Source organism: Onychomys torridus, chromosome 5 (assembly GCF_903995425.1).
Source record: "Onychomys torridus chromosome 5, mOncTor1.1, whole genome shotgun sequence".
Classification (NCBI taxonomy): Eukaryota; Metazoa; Chordata; class Mammalia; order Rodentia; family Cricetidae; genus Onychomys; species Onychomys torridus.
In genome coordinates, this window is record NC_050447.1 from 72,735,593 (window position 1) to 72,753,889 (window position 18,297).

The 18,297-nt window shown below is 40.1% G+C and overlaps 1 protein-coding gene across 2 annotated transcripts in view; it reads left to right on the top strand.

Annotated features, from left to right (window-relative positions):
• Positions 1–18,297, top strand: part of Pter (phosphotriesterase related) — a 70,970-nt gene that overhangs the window by 49,232 nt on the left and 3,441 nt on the right. For both annotated transcript variants that reach the window (XM_036188166.1, XM_036188167.1), the window contains exon 4: positions 12,448–12,588. In XM_036188166.1, coding sequence (XP_036044059.1) covers positions 12,448–12,588 — 141 coding nt within the window. The remainder of the gene's footprint in view (positions 1–12,447; positions 12,589–18,297) is intronic.

Genomic DNA, 18,297 nt, shown 5'->3' on the forward strand with positions numbered 1-18,297 from the left:
TTATTTCCTAGTGGTTGAACTATGTTTTTTACTGGGCCTTTATATACATTATATACACACACACATGCATATATCTTTATATTAAATGATAAAGATAGTTAGCTGATTTTCATTGGCTGCAAGTTCATTACTTCCCTCTTGTATGGCTCAGGACTGAACGGAATTGACCCGACACCACACAAGCCCTGAGCAGACGGGTACATCCTGAGGCAATTGCTAGAGCAGTCACCAACTCTGCACCCATGGTATGGATCATCTGGGATTCCAGTGCATGACAAAGAAGTATATGGAAATATTTCAGTGGGGAAGCAACCAGGGAAAATGACTTTTGAAAACAAACCAAATAAAGTCACAGAAAAAGATCAGGAGGCAGGTGTAGGAAGCGGTGGCTATTTGAAGTGACTGTTCCCAGCAGACCAGTTGCCAGGCTGCAGTTGGACTAGGTCAGCTTCCCACAGGCTGTCTGAGCTCTGCTGGGAGGTGCTTCAGCTCTTCGGAATGAGGACAACCCACAAAAGAGCTGCACACAGGGTAGAAGACCTAAGAAAGGGGAGCCTTCCCTAAAACACAGTCTCTAAAACTACCCAAACCAAACATAACGCCATTTTGTTCTCCCACCATGTTTCTGGGCATAGGATAGAAGGTTCTAAAGCTGTGGTCTGTTAAGTTTGGCAAGTGGTAGCTTGAGGTGACCGATGTGCCTTTTGACTCACTTTGGGACTCAAGGGTCAGGACTAAACAGGGTCATCTTCAGCCCCGACTACCCGTTAAAATTACTTTAGTTCTCCCTTCAAACGAACATTTCATTTGGGAAAACACAAATACAAAACATTTTAGCGTGCTCACCATCCTATGGAAGAAGTTAAATATTTCTGAAGATTTATGAAATCTGCATGAGGATTTACCCAGACACTCAGACAGAGAGATAGGCAGCCAGGCCAGCAGACACACACACACACACACACACACACACACACACACACACACACACACCACTACAACAAGAATGTTTTGCATGGTTATCCAAAGGGGGCAATTGGGACGCTGAAAAGAAAGAGTTAACAGATGACCATCTCCTTGAAGCCCTCCAAACCACACTGTTACCATGTGACCATTGGTTGCCAGTTAAGGTCATTAAACAGGCAACAACCTGATAAAATAAATCTGTTCCAAGCTTGCCCCTAACCATCTGTTTCCCTTAAGGCACAGGAGTCTATTGAAGAGCAGTTGGACTGCTATGCATTTAAACCTTAGGGACATCAAAGGGGACTGTCCTTGACAGTGATGTCTACCCAAAGTCAACATGGATTAGAGAATCACAGCATCCCTGTTTGGGCTTTTAATGAGAAAGTCTTTGCACCATTACACATTTATAATAATTTTACCGCCTGCAGAAACTAGCCACATAAGTGGTGGCTGTCCACATTACCACCTTGGGGCAGGTCTAACATGGGCTATGTGTGCTTTAAAAAATGCCCCCCACACACCCCCACAGCTGTTCTTTTTGCAATTCATTTTCAAACAGGGTTTACTATGAATGCACTATTAGAGTACCTGTAACAATGCATACACAACAGAATTATTACTTTATCAGAGAAAAGCTCAATGGGAAAAGAATAAATAAATAAAAGGTCCAAATAGCAAGCATTTGGGAACTATTTGCCAGTTCAAAATTTGAGCTTCCTGGAGGGCAACAGACAGGTGCTATGCCTAAATCTTTTATCTTCATGGATATCTATTTAACAAGCCAGAGATTTTTGATGGACATCCAGGGTCTGATTAGGGGCATGATAATTAAGTGTAGGAAGAGAGCACATCATTCTCTTTGAAAATTGCTCCCTGGGGAAGGTAAAGGAATTTGACCCAAGGGTATCTGAAAGACCAGAAGGGAAAACTCAGGAATACTCCAAAAACATTTCATTCTCTTTGCCTTTGATCATGCATGCCAAATTGGCCGAACTCTTGGAAAGATACAAATCTGACACTTTTTTTCCCATGTTGCTAATTAAATGAAAGGAGTGCAATATCACTTAATTTGTACAAATATTTGAGTGAGCAATTACCATATGTATATATCAAACATTGGACTGCAGTTCTGTCAAAGCGATTATTTAATTATAATTATGGTTACTTTCAACCTTAAGACTTCCTTTAAAAAGGTAAAAAAAAAAAAAATAGTTCTGCAGGAACCTTGGAGCTGTACACGTTTAATTCCTAAAATTCCAATGAATTAATTTGAAGTCATTCAGAAACAGTTCCAAGCAAATGTCTGACAAATGGAAATTGAACAAAACATCTTTGTATTGCTAAATGGTACAGTAACATTCTTAAAAAGAACCATTGGAGCACTATTCACCTACAGTTGTGTGCAGTGTTCAGAAGCCTATAAATACAGCTCCATTTCTTAACAGTTTATAATTAGGAGGATGCATTTCCGTGCATTGTAGACATGATGAACAAAATGCATTAAGACAAATGAGAGTGAATTGTACAGCATGTGCAGCATGCATTTAATATACAGGAAAAAATACACAACATCAGTCAGGTTGCTTGGCTGAGATCCAACCAGAGTGAGAGATTAAAGAAATTGGTGCAGGCAACAAAGGATGAGCAAGTGAGAATTTTTAATAGAAAATATTTACTAATATCTCTTTCTTTCCTCCAGTGACTAATGCTCACTGGCGTGTCCTCTGCTTTCATTTCGACAGAAGATTCACTGTGTAGTATGTGTCACGTGTGCATATGTCACATACATGATAACCTAGGTGCTTTTTAGCATGGCATCTTGGTTGCTTTTGTGGACATGTGGATTCTGGTAATACATTTTATGTAAACTATGCATTTTAATAGAGTCCTTACCGATACAAACTTTGAATATATTTTAAGTTAAAATTATGTGATGACATTGACTACAATGACTCGTTACTTAATGCTGTACAGACTAGACACTAGAGAGAGGAGAAGATGCTGGCTTCCCTGGTTTCATGTTTCAGTTGCTTGCCGAGTGACTTTCAATAAGTTATTTAAGCCTCCAAATCTGTCTGTTCAAAGAGGTTAAGAAAAATTACTTGTGTATGTGCAGAGGCCCATGTGCACATGGAGGCCGTGAGACAGGGTCTCTCACTCTACCTGCCACTAGGCTGGTGGCCAGTAAATCTGAGCAATCCTCCTGTCTCCAGGTCCCATAGCACTAGGGACATAGGTGTGTTGCCACACCTAGCTTTTCACATTGAGTCTGGGGATTTGAACTCAGGCCCTCTTGCTTGCATTGCAAGTACTCTTTCTCACTGAGCCATCTCCTTAGCCAAGAAAAATATTTTTAACTCTTAAAGTGCCATGTAAATGGATTTCCTTTTAAGATGGAACCTACCTAAAAGACAGACACAGAGACATAAAGAAGAAAGAAATCCAGCCAAGCCTTTCACAAACTGAATGCCAGCTTAATTTCTATGTACAGATACTGTCCAATAAAATGCAATTATACAACAGTGGTATTTGATATTTTCAAGTATCCTAAATTGCCATTTGTAGATCTGCCAATATCACAGCAAAAGGCTGCCCTGGTCCTGTGTTATTCCTGGCCCATTCTACCTACCCAAACTTTCCACTATTAATTATTTTCCTGAAGCAGTTTGTCACGACTCTGACACCATTCACATGAAAGGTGACATTTTAACAAATAGGATTGTCATGTCCATGAGATTTATCTTCACTGTCCTCAACACCTTCATCCCCTGAACTGTGTACTGCTGAACATAAAAAAACGCAGCCTCTTTTGTGCTGTGAGGCAGCCGGAAAGCTCATGGTCAAAAGCTCTTCCTGGGGTGTATAAACTGTGAAGTGTCTTTTAAAGTTTTAATCACACTTTGCAATTCAGAGCCACCTTGTGGTTTTAGTTTAATTTAAAGAAGTGTTTTTCTTTGTTGTGGCCTGCTGTTCCTTTTACTGAAACCTAAAGTCATAATATTTAAAGTGTGACATCAGTTCTTCCTATGACATCATCAAACAGAGACTTGACCAGTCAGGACTGGGAAGTGTGTAAGATGTTTATTAAAATGTAGATAATGGCATTTGGAATTATTTTCCTGTTGGCTTTTATTCCCAGTTAATCACTAACATTGAAATACTGGCCCATAAAAGAATGTCAAAAAGAATCTTACAAAACATGTATGTTAATATTTTAAATACTTTCATATGTAACCATGAGCTAATATATTAATCTAATATGCCATTCTAAATGATAAGTTTGAATGAAACTCAAATTCTTGGTCAACATTTCATTGAAATACAAAATTGTCTTAAAGTCTGTTGGCAATATTTGCTCCTCAGATTTTTGACATTTATTTTTAATTAATTAAAATTTGTTAACTGGTGTCTTCCATCCCTGTGGTCACAGAAGTAGAATGCAGACCATGTATGAGGCCTAGAACCTTGTCCAAAATTAAAGTTTTTTAAAGCTTTCATTGCAGTAAGGCTGCCATGAGCAGTATAGAACATACATCAAGGGGTCAGGGGGATAAATAAATTACTTTTTTGGTAATTAGATTTTATAGTGGGCATTCATCAAAATTCAGTTTTTAATAAAGCAGTTGCACATATGAATGTCTATCTTTGCCTGTGTGTGCCAACTTTTAAAATTTTTACTTGATCCAGAGTATATATATTTTGTGAGAAATTCAGTCCATACCTCCTCATGTGCTGGTTTAGTGAGACAGAACTCTCTCCACAGTTCCCAGCCTCTAGCCTGAGGAATCCATAGATCAGAATGTCTGATGACTAACTAGGTCACTGCACAACCTAAGGAAAGAACACTGGACTTAGGTACCAGAAGACCAGGCTGCCTATGCTCTGCAGGACCCACACTTCAGTTTCTTTTTTGTGTAATGACATTTTCATGTGGCATAATTATAGCTTCACTGTATTGTGTGCTTTGGAACCTGCTCCTCCTATGTTCTTGGAATCACTTAATTCAACTAATTAGCTGACCTGAGTTCATTCCCCATCTGTACTGTACTGACAGGCCACCATGGTTCACCCTAGCTGCTTGCTGCTTTCCTTCTGACGAGTGGCAGTGCTGTTCACCCTGAATACTAGCCTGAGTGATTCTTTGGAGGCCAGGCATGCTACCATGTACCCACCTCATTGAAGCTCTCCAAGCACAGCTCTTGCTATCCACTCCTCTTCTTATTGCCTGAATTCAGGCCTCTTCATATGTCACCAGAACACTGTGAGTCTCCCCCAGAAAGACTCGATTCCTTAGCCTCCTTGCAGAATCTGGTCTCCACAGTCAACTAGACACAACTTCCCAAATACAACCCTGACTATGTTCCTCCCTCTGATTTAAAACCCTTCAGTGAGTACTGTCTGCTTAGACCCAATATCCAAATACCTTGGACCTCTGGTGCCCACCTCATGCTCCATCCAATCTCCCATAATTCTCCAGGAACTATTTCAAGTGTCCTGTGCTTCTAGGCTCTCATACAAATGTGACAGTCTATTGCAATATCTTATTCTATTCTTTGTGCCTTTTTGGAAGATAGTCCATCAATATGTAATTCACCCAAGTTTTTCCTGAACCAGGAAGATGCCTTTTTGCCTTTTTCTATTTACTAACCTCATTCTTAGAAGTACAATTATCATGATACTTGGTCAATTCTGTAAAACAGTTATTTGTTTAGGTGTCTCTTTTCCTTAATAGACACTAATTTTTCTGAAGAAAAGGACTGTATGCTACATGTCTATGTTCTCCAGCTCATGAGTTATGGTAATAGGAGGCCAACAATTTCCTATTAATTAGAGAGGTGAATGGATGGTTTCCTGGGTATATGGATGGATGGATGGATGGATGGATGGATGGATGAATGGATAGATGTTTCCTCTCTCAATTACTTCACCTCTGATAAGCTATTGCCTTACATTCAAGAGCAATAAGCTATTTTCTTAGCTCTCAACAGATGTTCCCCTGGATTGAGCACCTCTTATGCAACACTGGAACCCCACCTAACTTTATGTAAATGAGATACTTCAGGACTCAGCGCAAGTGAATCCTTTCATTCACTGTTCTTTCATAACACCTTGTATTTATTTGCACTATAAAAACTCTGGAGCATTTCATGATAATTATTACTTTAAACATCTGTCTTCTTCCACAGACTTTAAGTTACTCTGCATGACAGCTGAAGGTCTTTATTCATATTTGTATTCCCAACATAAAGGATAACACAGGACAGGTGACAGCAAATGTTTGCTGAGCTAAGTCACAAGGCATAATTGGATATATGAAATGACATAGTATATTCCGGAGTTCGATGAACTGGGAACCTCCAGACAAATAGTAGGTACTGCTGCCATCTTTGAGGTACCCAGGAATCACAGCCTTTTCTCTGACTCCTAGTTCTTCTACACAAAGGCCCTCAAACCTTGTCCAAACTGTCATTTTATGCAGACATCCCTACCCCCATTCAGGGTACACTTTGACGTTAAATTAAATCCCTCAGGACATGACAATAACTAGAATAGAGAGAGAGCAGGAAGAACAGAATCAATGTTCACGTCCATGTTCATTCCAGTCTTGAAACACTAGGTCAATTGTAAGTGTGTTTTGAAAATGAGGACAGATCACTTCAGATGCCACTTCCTATCCTAGGAAGATAACAGTACATCTTTTATTTAATATATATTTTTATTAAATATATGTCTATTCCCTCTATAGATGTTACTTTGTAATATATGTAGTATTAATCCACTAGCTGAAGAGCAAAAGTTTAAAGTATGCAGCAGATGAAATTATATCATAGGAGTGAAAAGAACCAATACTTGACTAAAAAAGGTCTGATTTTCATGCTGGAATTCCCAAGATATTTCATAAATGGCTTGGAAGTCATTTCATTCATCAGAAGATGAATGTTCTTCATGTTGTATTTAAAGGCTCTTTTAACAATTTATATATATATATATATATATATATATATATATATATATATATATAAAGCATACCTGTACATGCGCATGTAGGTATGTATATTTATGAACATGAGCCATGGTATATATGAGGAGGTCAGAGGATAATTTGTGGGAGCCACTCATTTCTACAACATGGGTCCCTGATACTGAACTCAGATTGTCAGGCTTGGTGATAAGTGCCTTTTACCCATGAAGCCATGTTGGAAGCCCAGAAGCTCTTTTAGATGTCACAGTTGGTATAGAAAAGAAAAATTTTAAACTCTTATCTTAAAATCTATGGATTCTTGGAGTAGAAAAGAGTAGAGTTACTCATGGATATAAAATATGGAAGGCAGCGACCTGTTTACGGTTAGCACCTCTACTTCTATAAATGTCCTCTGATGTCACTGATGGCTGGAAGAGTTGAGATCTCACCTGACAGACTTCAAGTAGAGTCCATTTTTTTCATATTGATGTTTGGGAACAACCCTTCTCCAAGTGAAAGAAAAATCATGTGGGTAAACAAACTGCAATAGCACAACTCCAGTCTCTGGAAGCCATCCAACTGAGTGTCAATTTCACATAGGTAAGTTGACCCTGTTGAAGTTTAAGGAGCGGTGGGTAGGTGAGTCTTTTAGATGTCAATGCCAGGAAGCCCGTTTCTTCACAGAGTAAGAGTCAATGGCATTGAATAGAGCTTCTTTGGTGAGCAGGTATTCTCAACATGGATGAGGCTGGTAGAAGTCAGTGCCTCCTGATCACAAAGCAGTCTGGGTTTCTTCACACCACCACTGGGAGCTGTGTATTTATCTTTTCCAAGATTTACCTTTACCATCTATAAAATGGAGATGTGTATATTATATATATTTTATTAAATGCCTATGTTGTAGTTTGAATACAAAGTGTTTCCCCAAAGGGCTCATGTGTTGAAGTCTTGATCACAAGCTGTTGAAGCCATTGAAAAGTAACAGAGCTGGGCAGTGGTGGCACATGCCTTTAATCCCAGCACTGGGGTGGGGGGTGGGGGACAGAGGCAGGTGGATCTCAGTGAGTTCAAAGCCAGCCTGGTCTCCAAAGCGAGTTCCAGGAATGGTGCAAAGCTACTCAGAGAACCCTGTCTCGAAAAAGAAAAAAGAAAGAAAGAAAGAAAGAAAGAAAGAAAGAAAGAAAGAAAGAAAGAAAGAAAGAAAGAAAGAAAGAAAAGAAAAGAAAAGAAAGGAAAGAAAAGAAAGAAAAGAAAAGAAAAGAAAAGAAAAAAGAAACAGAGTCTCCAGGGGAACATCTTCATCTGCAGTCTACTGATGAGTTTACACTGAATGGACTGGCAGAAAGTAGTACCCAGTTAGAAGAAATAGATTGCTGGAGCGTCTCCTAATGGATTTATCTTGTCCTTAGCCCCATTATTGTTCTCTCTCTGCTTCATTCTATGATGATAGTCAGACAAGAACAACAATGTGAAATGAATCAACTTATAAAAAATTTGGACCAGCCAAATCATAATGATGAACGTTTTAAATCCCATCACTCAGGAGGCAGAGGCAGGCAGATCTCTGTGAGTTCAAGGCCAGATTGGCCTACATAGTGAGTTCTAGTACAGCCAGAGCTACATAATGAGACACTGTCTCTAAAAGAAGAAGAAAAAGAAGAGAATGAAGAAGAGGAGGCAGAAGAGAAAGAAAGAAAGAAAGAAAGAAAGAAAGAAAGAAAGAAAGAAAGAAAGAAAGAGAGAAAGAAAGAAAGAGAGAAAGAGAGAAAGAAAGAAAAAGAAGAAAGAACCTGGGTCATAGTCATGGAGGTAGAGTCTGAGATCAGGAAGATCTCAGATATTACCTCAAAACTCTTCTGTTGGGAATATGGAATGCTATAGTGGGAGCACTTAGCAAGACAAAGATCTTCAACTCACAGCCAAGCTGAGAAAGAGAAGAAGAAGGAACTGACATCCAAATACACTCCTTTCAAGGGCATCATCCGGTGACTGGAAGATCTCTGCTGTATTCTACTTCTCTAGAGTTCTACCTGCAAATAGTGCCGTGAGCTGGGCACATGAGCCTTTGATAGGCATGCCCTCACACCAAACCATGGCATAGTTTATGTGAATTGAGGTAGGGAAGGGTGTGGGAGCAGCCAACATGGGTGGTAGATCAACAAGCCATCTTGTCTGACCTGGTGAAAGAAGATGCCTATGTGCCTCTTAGCAGCAAGAAGGAGCCCAGAGCGATGTGAGGCTCATGAGAAGAAAGGAAGCACTGGTCAGGGCTAAGGTGGTTCCTTCTCCTCTCTTGAGCATGTTAGTCATTCTGTCTAAAATAACTGGAAAGGCTTAATGTTACCTATTATACTTACCAGATTAATTATACTCCTACCTAGGAATTAAATCATTCTACAAGCTAATCTTTTCTTGTCCTTCTGGAGTTTTCCCTTCCTTACCCACATCTTCCCATTTGATTCCCATTTTTTTCACACACAGTTTCAGGATAATGTGGGAGAGGAGTCAGATGCCAAGCTTTAAGTGACATAGACTATACATATATTCAGTCCATCTAGGTTTTCCATTAAGTGAAAAAAGCAATGGTAATGAGACAAGTTGGGTATTGTGATGGTTAAGAGAATGGCTTCCAACTTTGAAATGAGTTTAGCACATAGCACCTTAATATCACTTTTCCAGTTCATCAATGAGATCAAGACCAGGAGGATTGTGGAAAACATTAAATGAGGTAATAAAACAGCACAACTTCTGGGGAGTACACGCAGGACTATTCATGTACATGTGTGTTCGTGCATGTGGAGGCCAGAAGTCAGTCCTGGGTGTCGTTCCCCCAGGGGTGCTTGCCTTGCTTTTTGAAACAGGTCTCTCAGTGGGACTTGGGACTTGCCAGTTAGATGAGCATGTATGGATGGCAAGCTTCAGGCATCTGCCTACATCCACTTCCTCAGCGTGGAGATTACCAGCATCTGCCACAGTGCATGGATTGATGTGGTGCCTGGAATCAGTCCCCAGGTTCTCATGTTTGCTCAGCAAGTACTTTCCAGCTTGAGCTACTCCACCCCCACCCAGCCCCTGGTTTTTACTTTCAATTGGAACTAAGACTGAAGATTTTCCTGTGGCTTTATATTAACTATATTTTTTGTTGTTGCCTTAATACATTACTTAAAATGCAGAAAACTGTGTTTTGGGGCATTGGGCCAAAAGAACAAAGGAAAAAAAAATTAGGAACAGAAATGAGAGTCTAATCTGACCTCTCAATGCCTGCATACTTCTCTGGCTTCCCCATCTGACCTATCAAGCCTGCATCTTCCTCTGGCTTCCCCATCTGACCTGTCAATGCCTCCATCCTCCTCTGGCTTCCCCATCCAGTAACTTGTGCATATTGGGTAATTAACAATTCAAATTTGACTCAAAAGAGAAAATACTAAGCTTAATCTCTTCTCCCTCGTGTTATTTTAATTGTGTATATTTTGTTTCTAAGCATGGTTCTTTGGGAAAAACAGAATATGTTTACTACATAAAAACATATCCTTTTAGCTTAGTAAATTTGGAAGCAAAAGTTTGTCTCCATGGTAAGAAGATGGGGAAGGAGTAGTATTAATAGACCTTAGCACAGTGGTGATTGGCATTTTAAGGAATAAAGGAAGACCTCCTTAGCCCCCCCTCCTAAAACAGTACCATGAGCTATAATTTGTATTAAAGTGCTGAAAGAGAAAGGAGGCAGCCACACCCTGACAGCTCAGAGGAGGCAGTGGCCAGCTCCCTGGAAGCATGGCAAGCAGCACTTTTTGCCCCCACAGCACAGGGAAGCTTAATTGATTCTCCACCGTTTGGGAGAAAAGCTTTGAAAATACTTCTGATTGCTTAGTAGCAGAATCATAGACATATAGTCATGCGCTAATCCTTGGAGCCTGAAATTGCAAAGTGGTAGAACATCAGTGCACATAAGAACCTACAAGGTAAGGAGAAGCTGGCCTTTTTCTTTCTTCTCCAGGCTAATTTTGGGCCTCAAGTAATCACTTCCTTTCTCTCAGCTTTTTCTCTAGCCCTTAATGCCATGTCTGATGGATCTCCTCTCCCTATATTATTCTCCACTCTGTATTCTGGCAGGATCTATTTATTCCTTCCTATTTCTCCGTGTGATTGAATGTCTACCAAGTTACTTGGGGGTAATATAATGCATTCCTTTTTAGCTATTAAAATCTAAATTTCTTGAGATATCTTTTGTTCTGTCCTCTGTTGCCCTGTCTGTATTTTCTTATTTCCATTCACTTGCATGGTTGTATTTTAAAATAGATTTTTAATATGCCTATTAATTTGACAAGATATTGATAAATAATAAATTTTAAGAACACACACACACACACATACACACACACACACACACACACACACACACATATATATATATACATATACATATTTGTGGTGTATGTACATGTTCATATGAGTATGTGCACATGTGTGTGCAAATGCATGTATGGACATGCATGTATGGAGGCCAGAGGTTGATGTTGAGTGTTTTCCTCAATTACTCTCCACCTAATTTTTGAGACATGGTTTTTCATTGGAACTGGACCTCATCAATTCAGGTAGGCAGACTAGCCACTGAAATCCCAGAATTTATTGTTCCTCCCTCCCTCCCCACCCCTGCTCCCCCCCTTTTCTGGGGTTATAAATACACTACATCTGCACTTGGCCTTTTATGTTGCAGAGGATTTGAACCCAGGTCCTCACATTTCTGTTTCAAGCACTTCACAGACAGATTCCTCCCCCCATTCCCCTAAACATATTAATTTTATGGATATCACCCCTTTGAAAAATGTTGGAATAATACTTATGTAGGCTTTGGAATTCATTTCAGAACCATTTCTCAAGAAAATCACCCCTCTGCCACCATGTAGCAAAAGCTTCCTGTTTCTGCCAGATTGGCATTACTAACCTAACTGGCTTGGTGAGACCTGATACCAAATACCTTTGACAGCTTTCATAGCTTGTGGTGGTTCTGCAGGATGAAAACACAGGCTAGTAAAGATTCTTAGAAAAACATGGAACATATCCTAAAAACCATTCTGAAGGAGAGTTGTAATATTCTGCTTAGATAATAGGAGAAAAATTGATGAAAGGACTAATTCCTAAGGATTTTAGAATTGTAACTTTATTTTTCAGTTAGATCTTCATATTTCTGTTAATGAATTGAACTTAGTTTAATTAAACTTGAACATAATAAGGGTCATAGTTTTATGACATTTATTTTACATATGTGTGTGGGCATGTTCATCCCATGGAGTTCAGAGGGCTTCTTGAGGCAATCTGTTCTTTCCTTATACCATGTACATCCTAGGGATTGAACTCAGGTCATCAAGCTTGGTAGCTAGTGCTTACGATACCCATCTGGAGTCATCTCCAGCCCTTAAAGTTATTATATATATATATATATATATATATATATATATATATATATATATATTATGCTTTCAATAACAGCACTAGCAATATGTCTGTCTTGTTGTCTCTAGGTCTATATTTAATAAAAAGGAACTGCTTGAATTTGCTCAACTTGGCTGCTACTTGGAGTATGATCTTTTTGGTACGGAGCTCCTTAATTACCAGCTCAGCCCAGATATCGATATGCCTGATGATAACAAAAGAATTAGAAGGTAAATATGCTGGAGGCTCTCATCACATTCTCTTCTGCCAGCCCTTTTGGCTTGTCATATCTGGGTGAGTATTAGCAAAGATTTGGAAAATAGTAAGCAGGCTAAAGCAGCATTGGCAGAGAAAAATATATCTGAGCTGTTCCAGGGAGAAAATCTCTATATATTATTTCAAGAAGAAAAATGAGACATAGTAAGTAGGCTAAAGCTATCAGAGCCTTAGAAGTTCAGTGCAGATGGACAGCTGACAAGAAACAGGTAATGCCCTACCTCTGCCATAACAAGGAAAGAATGAAAGCCATTTCCCCCCTTTCCCCTTAGTAGAATCAGTTCTTCCTTCTTCCTCAGGTTGATCTCACTAAAGCCAAGATTTTCTGCAACTATCATTTAAAGTGCTGTGTTAGATGTACCATTAAGGTGGTGATTACAACTTAAATGATCAAGTGCCACATGTAAACACCATACATCACAACTTCCCAACACTGTCTACTGTGTGATGGAACAAATCATGACAGCATTCATTCCTTGATGGAATCGAAGAGAGCTATGTTGTTTGGTCTTGGTCACAGGGTGACATGAAGATTGAAGATTAAATGAACTGAGACAGGGAATTGGAGAGAAGAAATACATCTGAGATTGTACAATGCATCTGATTGACAAAGAAGACTTTAGTTTAGGAGTATCTAAATATTGTCCCTAAAATAAGAACTAACATCAGAGTGTGAAGCTCAGATCAAGGATCTGGACTGAGACAGACAAGTGGACATAATCAGTTAGTGAGATTGCTCAAATCTTTGGAATACATAAGATCATGGAGAGAAGAAAGAGGACAGAGACCTGGGGACACAGATATTGAATAAATGGAGTCAATAACAGCATCTTAGGGACAGGTGGGTAAAGATGTCTGCAAGCTGATACCATCAGGGGTGAGGTAATGGATCTCAGTGAGAAGACAGGCTTCAAGCCAAAGACTTGAACACATACACTATGCAGAAGATATCAAGAGGATCAAGGCTGAAGGATAGCAACTGGATTGCAGATTAGGAGACTCTGGTAGTGAGGAAGTATGGTCTCAGTAGAGGGCTTGAGAAGTGAGTGGGAGCTAAGCAAGGGGGTGGAGAATGTGAAGGTTACTCTTGGCAAAACGGTAGTAGTAGAGAGAAAAAGGGAGGTGAGCTGATCCTAGACAACAACAGGTGACCCAGGGAAATGTTTTTCCAAGTTAAACAGTTTATCAAGAACAGAAGTTGGGGGGACAGAGACAGGGAGAATGGGTCTAAGAAAGAAAGGTAATCCTAAGAGATTAATACACAATTTATATAAAATACACTATGCAGAGTTTTTATATGAACATCTGGTACCAAATATGGAAATATTTAGTGAATGTTCACACAAAATATCTGAAAAGGTAAGAAATATAGATCTGGCTGCCAAAGGAGGCAACTGGGTGGAATCTAGGGAATGAGTAGAACACTATTTGAGAGAGCATTTCTCCTTGGCATTGGGAAAGCAATGTTGATGCAGATAAATGTCTTAGCAAGAAGATTCAGAACTGAGGCCAAAGCCCTTAGTGTTCTCCAGTCTTCCTGTGAGGCTTCCATGATTGTCTCCTGAAAAAGCAGGGGCAGATTAAAGGCAGGGTCTTGTGGAGAACAAGGAAGAATAGGAATGCCTGCTGGGTTGGATTCATGATTCTGAGACCTACTCAAGGCTGGAAATCATGGTTGCAGGACACTGGGTTGGCACTAGTGCACAGGGTTTACTGATTGTTTTCCCAGGGGATGTTTTAATATTGATAGTAGTGTTAGTGAAGCATTTTGGGTAGAAGCACAAAATGTGCACACATAAAGAAATGTAGGACTTGGATTTTTATCAGAAAGATACAGCTGATAGCCAGGGGAACAGAGGAAGAGTTGAAATGAGAGATGGGGAGTAAAAGCTGGAGGTAAGTACATGAAGAAATGTGTGCACATTTAGAAATAGCATAACAGGACATTTAATCTAGAGACTTTAAAGAAGTGGGTGAGTATATACAGTAACTGAGTGGGGTGAGTGGAAACAGTCCAAAGAGGTTGAATAACCAGCATGGGAAACTGAAGATTGAGATTTCAGAGAGAGAGGTCCTATGGTAACAAGGACCAAAGTATGGGGTTTGAGTAGAAAACTGTTGAAATGGGAGTATGCAAACTATAACTGAGAAATAATGTCCCAAAATGAGACAGGTATCAATAGTTGACCATGCATACAGTAGGGTTGAGGGGACTATCCCAAGCTTATGTTCAACAAACTGGTTGCTCCCTCAGGAAGGTGACCTTTCTATCTCTGTGCTTTCCTAGGCTAAATGTACTGCATTTGTCTACAATGACCCAGTAACCATGAAATATGCTTCCATTCTGGTGCCATGAAGTAGAGAGAGCTAACTGATACATTTTATGTTAGTTGTATAAAAGAAGACTGTTCCACACAAGTAAAGTATTCCCCCACCCCAACCAATGAAGCCGTTTTTTTTGTTTGTTTGTTTTTGTTTTTGACACTTGAACTAGTTCTTTGGCAAACAAATTCATTGCCTCATTTTGTTCCTTTTGTGTATGCCTGTGTAGCATGCATGTGTCTTTGAGGCAAAGGGTGCACATTAATGAGTATGTTGAGGTCAGAGGTTAATGATGAGTGTCTTCCTCATGGCTCTCCCCCTTATATACTGAAACAGGTCTCTTGCTGATCCCAAAGTTTGCTGAGTCAGCTAATCTAGCTAGCCATGGATCCCCTGACTCCAGCTTCCAAGTTTGGCATTACAACTGGGCCACCATATCTGCCCACCTTTTTTATGTGGGTGTTGAAGATCTGAATTCTGATCTTCATTCTGATAGCAAGTGTTTAACCTGCTGAGACATCTTTTCAGACTCTGTTGGTTCTTATCATTTATTTTGTTTAATGATTTTAATTTTTCTGGTCAGGAACACCATTAGTATGGACAAACAGGTTTCTTTAAGGCTGTACCAATTTGTGCCATACTCAGAAGTAAAGCTTCTTTGTCCACAGACTTGGATTTTAAAGTAATGTGCTATAGAGTAAGTTATCACCTTTCATTAAGATAAGACAAAACAAAACATGGGGCTAAAGAGATGGATGGCCCAGTAGTTAACAGCACTTCTGTTGGAGAAGGCTGGAGTTTGGGTCCCAGCCCCATTTTCAGGGCCTTACAACCACCTATAACTATAGTTCCAGGGGGTCTAATGCCCTCTTTTGGTCTCCACAGGCACCTGCATGCATATGGTGTGCCTACACACACACACACACACACACACACACACACACACACACACACCAAAAACAATTCTTTTTCAAGTAGATCTCCAATAACTTTCATGATGAATGTCTTCAATATGTTTTAAATGCAGTTTGGAATGGGAAGTTTCTACTCTGGATCTGTTTCTTCTTCCTAAAGCTCTTTGGCCAGTAGGTTGTGTCTTTGCATCCCTGTGCCTTTGGTGAGGTTCCCAGGCCTTCTGGGACAGGAAGAAGGGGAGGAGTGGTAAAGGAGGAATATGGTAATGGAAAATGGCCGACGGCTTCCCAATTAGTCCTTCTTAACTACTTTGGGCTCTATTAATTCAAGAACAAAAAGAGTGATTTTGATTATCTCTTGTGCCAATGTAAGCATTCCTTATGTATTAAACATTGAATAATGTGTATATGTGTGATTGTAAAAAATATCTGTATATGCTGTATGTATGCTTGTATATTTCTTGCTTATTTGTCCTTAAATCAATATTATGCATTTATTCACTCTGCTCATCTAGTGATAATAACTGAATGACCTTTGGGGTTGTGTGCATTCCCGACTCCCACTGTCCCCATGTGCTGAGCCCTTGCTTTACATCATTCATGACAGTCTTTTCTCAGCCATGGGAATCTGCAGTTCCCCAGGTGCAGGCATGAAGACACACACACACACACACACACACACACACACACACACACACACACACACTTCTGCCTACCTCTGGTTCTCAGAACCAGAAATTCTGTGTCTAACACCTGTTTTCAATCTTATGCTCCATTTCTCAAATCTTATTATATCTCTGCCTTTTCACACTTTGTAGTCTCTCTCTAATATTTGTTTGCAAAACATGGACTCATTTGTATTGCTATAATTACTGTGATTTTTTGCCTTCTCATCTGTAGTGGTTCCTCCCTTCTGGCAGCCTCTTTGTAACTCCTGTCCTTCTGCATGGTGCCATACCATGAGAGACGAAATTTCCAAGTAGGCATGTCAAGGCACATTCCAATTCTGGTCAGCATATGATTGTGTTTCTGAAACCAGAATATGATCATGCTCAAGAGATAACACAACTCTGGAACCTTGATTTCATTGTGATTTCTAAGTGTCCCCCGCCCCCAACTCTGAAAATGAATTTATTCATAGTTTAGCCAAAATAGGGAGAGAAGGACTCCAAGTCTCCTTTTCTGGGGTGGTGTTACAATTTCGTGGGATTCTCGTTTTTTAATTACAAACATTTAGTCCATCATATTCTCTCCTGCGACTTCCCAATTGAAGAACTTGTGTTTCCAGGTAGGATAAAGGTATATTATAGGAATTTTTCTGTATGTAGGTCATTGTAGTAACGACTCATCGAAATTCTCAGAGAAATACCACTCTACCACTGAGCTACAGCCTCAGCTTGAAGAGGAATGGCCCAGCTTTCCTTTTGATATTTTTTTGGGAAAAAAAAAACCAACAAAAACAAAACTCTGAAATAGCCCAGGTGGGTGACCCTGGAGTGGTCCAAAGCCAAGGGTAAACCTGAAGTCCTGCACCAGCTTCTCCAACTTCAATCTCTCGGTGGGATTACATTATAGACCTGTGTGCCTCCGCTGCACCTTTTTAGGCAGTGCTGGGGGTTGAGCCCAGAGCCCATGATGCACTAGGCCTAAGCTCTACCTGCTTTTCTGAGCTACATCTGCAACAGGAGATATAGTTCTCATATAGTAAGGAAATAGGTAAAACTTGAGAACTGCTCAGAAAAATCAGTCAGGCAGCAAGAGCACCCCAAAAGCTCCCCTTACTGTGGCATTCCCTTCTGATCAGTGGTGTCGTTATCCTCAGGCTCAGCACTGAACATGTATTCCAACTTGTCCCTTTGTGTGGTAAATGATCATATAACTCTCTTAGCTAACCCCCCTGGACTACAGTTTCTTCAAAAAATAACTGCAGATCAGGACTTCAGGACCAATTTTAACAGGACAAATAGCCTTAGTGACATAGTGAGGTTCCAGGTACCATGCCACTGTAAGACAGGCGTGGCGTCCACTTGTGCCTGCTGAATGCTGCCTTCTTTACCCAGCACCCAGATTGGCTCTTTCCTGTGGCACTTAACATTCCTTTGGCCTTCAGATAGGTCTAGTATTCAACTGTAACTTATTTTAAAGGTTCTCAGAGGGCAGGCTTTTGTGCCTTGGATTTTTGTGTGCAGTATCCCATGACTACCACTGAAATTATTAAATAGGACTCATGCCTGAAAATACCAAGAAATGCTCTTATCTATCGACTAAAACAAAAGAAGACTTTTCCAAGAGCGTGATCCATCCACCTACATCCATTGGTACTCCTGATACTCACAAGAGTGTACAAGAAGCCCAAAGAAAGGCCATTGTTTGCAAGATGCACCTCTGTCATCAAAGGCCCATGGTGGTCAGGGACAGACACTGCCC